Below are 4,726 nucleotides of genomic sequence, written 5' to 3' on the forward strand. Positions count from 1 at the left end.
CCGCCCCCCGTGACGGGACTCAGAGAAGGATTTTCTGCAGGAGTACTACAGGAGCATTGTTGTGTCCTGCCCAGTGCAGCACATCTGGAGGCTTGTGCCGATGCCAGCCTATCATCGTGATACTAAGCTTGTCCTTGGTTCAGGTGAAGTCTGCCAGATTTCTTACAGCAGGTTTCCCGCAACAGATTTTCCCCCTTCCTCACTGTAATTTGCAGGAAGACACTGTGAGACTGCGTACATGCTATTTTCCAGCAAACCTGAACCCAATGGTTTTAGCTCGCATTAATGATTCTGGCTTGAATCAGTTATCACTACGGTTTGTGCAAAATGGTGATGTTTCTAATTCCATCTTTCCTTCCACGTTTATTAGTTGGTGGCAATCTATTGCAAAGAAGAGAGCCCCTCATCTCCCGCCTCCACCCTCCTTCACTTTTTATCCGTGTGGACTCCGGGTTCTTTTCCCATTCGCTATGCCGTGATTGATTACAACAGACTTGGGCTATGTTGACAGACTGGAGCCCCTCGAGCGGGTTCCTACCTCCACCAGACTTGGGGCGAGCCTCTCTTCCAGACCTCAGATGCTGCAGAGGCCAAGCCTGCCCCCACACCGGGCCCAGCGCCCACACCACAATTCCCAGAAAGCTCCGCGCGGGCTTGGTTTCCTCCCTGTGGCCCGCGGCCTAGGTCACGTGGATGCCACTGGGTCACGCGGCCACTGTTTGGGGTCACGTGGCCTCAGCGCGGGTCACGAGAACAAACACCGGGCCCCGGCGCTTCCTCCGCCGGTCCGTCCGCAGCGGGCCATGGCCAACGTCTCCAAAAAGGTGTCGTGGTCCGGGCGCGACCTGGACGACGACGAGGCGGCGCCGCTGCTGCGGAGGGCGGCGCGGCCCGGGGTGCCGGCCGGCGAGGGCACGCCGCTGCTGAACGGGGCCGGGCCCGCGTCAGCCCGCCGGGTGAGGAGCCCCGGGGCGACGGAGGCTTCGCGCCCGGTCTCACGGGTGGCAGAGACTCCCAACGCCTCAGCGCCCTACGCGGGGCCGGGTGGAGGGGCGGAAAGACTCTGCCTCCTGGTGACCTGGGGGAAACCCTGGGTCTGCGCCTCAGCCTTGCCTCTCGCGGGAGCCGGTCTCTCTGTGGCGGCGCGCACACGGGGAGAGCGTGGGCCGCTGCGAGTCGGGGGTCTTGGGCTCTTGACAGGCCAAGGATCATTCGGCACTCTGCTAGGCCGGTGCTGGTGTGCGCTGGACAGTGCGCGGTCCCAGCTGAACCTCGCGGGGACTCAGTGAATCCGTGCTCTAGTAGTTTATCCCCATTTTAAGGATAAGGAAGTTGAGCCGCGGATGGATTCTTGTACGCGTCCAGGGTGTCCCTTGGAAAATAGCCGAGCTGGCATCCGAACCTAGGCCCTGGGTTCTGGAGTCTTGGGAGGAAGTTCTGGGCGGTGTGCTCAGCAAGGATCGAGGAGCAGGTGGAGTTCGCCATCACAGTCAGGTGTTTTATGAACGAGATGTTCCGATAAGCACGCTTGCTGTTGTGCCCTTGACAGCATGAGGCTAATTAATTTCCTGACGGTTTATTTCAAAATGGCTTCAGAGGAAAGGCAGATGGAGTTCTGACCCTTTTCTTTTTTCCTAAAATTGTGATAAATACATGAGCAACTATTTTAACATTTCCCAGGAGATTTTAACAGGTTAGATTGCAGAGTTTCCTTTTGCAGTGAGTAATTGAGGAACTCTCTCTGCCACCCTTCTCTACAGGGATCAGTACAGACTTCAGGTGATCTCAGGAATGACATTGCACTCAGTGTCCCTTAGCAGTTAATTGAATTTGGAGTGTGCAGCCAGACACACTAAGCAACAAGTCAGAGTGGTTGAAATGTGCTCAGCGTGTCAGCGATGCAGTTTGTGTCTTTAAATGAATTACCTAATGTTGTGTTAATTTTGAGTTAATGAAATATTTTTGTTGATTGGTCTTATTTTGTTTTGTGATTATTCTTTACTTTTTCACCTCCTGTTATAGATCTCTCCTTTAAATAATTGTACAATGTTTAAGGGTTAGGAACGACATCAGGCCCTTTCCCTAGAACTTATAGTTAGATTTCCCCAGTCCCTTGCAAATTCATCAGACAGTGGAGGTCAGAGGCTGCCTTTTGCTGGTAGAGTGCTGCTCTTTTTGAGTGAAATCTGCCGAAATACTTTCTGTTTCGGGTGTGAAGCAGCTATTAAGAGGTGGTAGGGATGTGCGTGATTTGTTATGTTCTTGGAACATTTGTGTTCTTTTTTTTCCTCTCTTAAAAGAAAGTTATCTGGTGCTCGCTTTGGCAGCACATATACTAAAATAGGAACAATACAGAAATTAGCATGGCCCCTGCACAAGGACGATACGCACATTTGTGAAGCATTCCATAATTTTCTTTATATATTTGACAGTGTAGGAAATTGACTATTCCCTATATAATTATTGTAGTACTCTGGCCTAAAGCAAGAGTTTCAAACTTGCTGTTGAAATAAACTTAACTGTTCATGAAAAAAAAAAGGAAAGTTATCTGAAGTCTACAATATAGAAGTGTAAAACTGGCTTTAAGGGTTGACAGGTAAAGGGACTGGAAACCTTGAGGTTGAATTTCGGTTTATCTCTGAACCGAATGAATGTTGGAGTTTCTACTTCTCTTTGCAACTAGATATACGAGTGGGATTTTTTAAAGGAGGCTGTTGATCTCTTCCCTTACCAATCATTCCCTTAAATAAATCTCTTCAAGTGTTTTTGTTTGTTCGTTTGCATTTAATAACAACTGATTAGCTGCTCTTAAATAATTTAAAAAATAATTTATTGTGTACCTACTTTGTGCTGGCTGAATGCAGTTTGCCTGGGACACAAAGATGCATGAAGCAGCTTCCTGCTAGCTCCAGACTCAGGGAGGAACAGGCCAGTACTCTGTGAGCACTGTGTGAGGGACCCCAAGGGCATGAGAGGTCACATTTGGATCCAGTCTTGAAGAGCAAAGTGTCCTCAGGCTGGCAGGCAAGCAGATGGGAAAGAATAAGGAAGTGTGTGTTTGGTGCCTACGAGAGTTTGAAAGTAAATCAGAGTGGCGAGTGGAGTCTGGAGAGAGAGGCCAGGTGAGTCCTATGGGAACCTGGAGATTCTAGTCTTAATGGATCCTTAGCTCACCTTGTGCAGACTGGTGCAAAGGGGAGACTAGAGCATTTGTGCGAGGAGCACCACTCTGGACCAGATGCTCCAGGTACCTCATGTGTAAAGAAGTTAATAGATGTGCAACACTGAACACAGTGCTTGTCACAAACAGTAAACATTTGTCACTCTCGGTAACATTAAAAACAGCAGCACGAAAGTGATTTGAAAGTGCTTGCCGTTCACGGTGTAACTCCACTGGCAGGTGATGAACTCCTTGGTACTGGCTTTCTTGCAGGGAGTATCTGCTCAGACACCCCAGTGCTGCAGCAGAAGGCAGCTTGTAAGCTGCTCTCAGTCCAGGACCATTTTAACTAAATGAAGACCCCGGCCAATAACCGCCCTCTGGGACTGTTCTGATGAACTGGACATGAGAACTTCACGGCTCCTGGCGCTTTGTGGTTTGTTTCAGGATGTCCCGAGTTGAACAGTGGTGTCATTGCCACCTCGGCATGGGCACAGCCTGCCAAGCACCTGGATTAGCTGCTCTGGACAGAGTGAGGTTGAATAGCTGCCCTGCCAGGCTGCTGAGTGCCCAATGCAGAGCAGGCACAGCATTGGGCAGGGTGTACTGGGGGCCAGCCTGAGCTCAGCCTGTGTCTGTCCAGGACCAGGCTGTTCAGAGCCACCTGTGGGTTGCTGTCTCCTTTGTGTGGGATGTTGGTGTGTTACTGAGTTACTGCCAGTCCGCTGCTGGGACACAGAGAGAGTGAGGTCACCAGCAAGTCATTGTCATGTGTGTGGGCAGTAGGAAATAGAGTATTTTGAGAACTTATAGAGGGAAATCTAAGCCAGAAACAGACTTGGGGTGGGGGGCCTGGGTATTTGCAGTGTTTGTAAATGCAGGACATTTCTGGGGACCTAGGCTAAGGAAAGCTCCGCCTATGACCACCAGCAGGTGTTTAGAATCTTTCTGGGAATCTTCTCTGGGAACTGGGGTTACCCTATGAGACTGTGTCCTGCCCTGGAGATCCAGAGCCTGCAGACCACATCTGAGCATGCCAGGGGGTTTTGAGAGGTTGTAGAGAAACTGCAGGTCCCTCATTTGTCATCCAGCCCCTTGAGCTTTGGTCGTCATAAGCTAGCTCCTGTTCTTTCTCTAGTCTGCCAGCACCAGGGGGAGCACCTCTAGGAAGTCCTCTGCCTCAGTGTCCTTGTCTTGTCTTCCTTCCTCTCTGTCCACCCACCCCAGCCCCATTTTGTAGGGTCCAGGACGACCATCCTACTCCCTCCCTGAGGGCTCCTGGCCGGGGCCAGTATGGATGGGACAGAGCCACCGCCCTTAGAAAGCTCACAGTCTGGGGAGGCAGGCAATGACGCTGACAGTGCAGAGAGCTGAGGGACAAGAGTGGGCCTGGGCCTAGTCAAAGAGTCCTGGGAGCTTCTCCCTCCAACACCCACAGAAGCCATAGTGCGGAGAACAACTAGGTGGCAGCAGTGGGGCTGTTCTCACCCCATTCACTCTGCTCTGCACATCTCGCTCCTTTCCTTCAGTTAGTCTCAGCCTCAAAGCCTCCTCATCACCCACCCA

The 4,726-nt window shown here is 51.1% G+C and overlaps 1 protein-coding gene, 1 long non-coding RNA gene and 1 other non-coding gene across 3 annotated transcripts in view; 2 read left to right on the forward strand and 1 right to left on the reverse strand.

Annotated features, from left to right (window-relative positions):
• Window positions 1–669, reverse strand: part of LOC107195832 — a 3,065-nt gene extending 2,396 nt beyond the window's left edge. Inside the window, exon 1 of the long non-coding RNA XR_001517074.2 lies at window positions 539–669. This is a non-coding gene — a long non-coding RNA (uncharacterized LOC107195832). The remainder of the gene's footprint in view (window positions 1–538) is intronic.
• Window positions 670–710: 41 nt separating this feature from the next.
• The window catches only part of CLCN7 (chloride voltage-gated channel 7), a 26,117-nt gene continuing 22,101 nt past the window's right edge, over window positions 711–4,726 (forward strand). The window contains exon 1 of the mRNA XM_006913981.3: window positions 711–956. Coding sequence (XP_006914043.1) covers window positions 804–956 — 153 coding nt within the window. The 5' untranslated portion in view covers window positions 711–803. The remainder of the gene's footprint in view (window positions 957–4,726) is intronic.
• On the forward strand, window positions 2,312–2,415 carry LOC112481650. The gene has a single exon (XR_003046986.1). It is a non-coding gene; the product is annotated as a U6 spliceosomal RNA (small nuclear RNA).

Source organism: Pteropus alecto, unplaced genomic scaffold (genome assembly GCF_000325575.1).
Source record: "Pteropus alecto unplaced genomic scaffold, ASM32557v1 scaffold44, whole genome shotgun sequence".
In the NCBI taxonomy this organism is placed as follows: domain Eukaryota; kingdom Metazoa; phylum Chordata; class Mammalia; order Chiroptera; family Pteropodidae; genus Pteropus; species Pteropus alecto.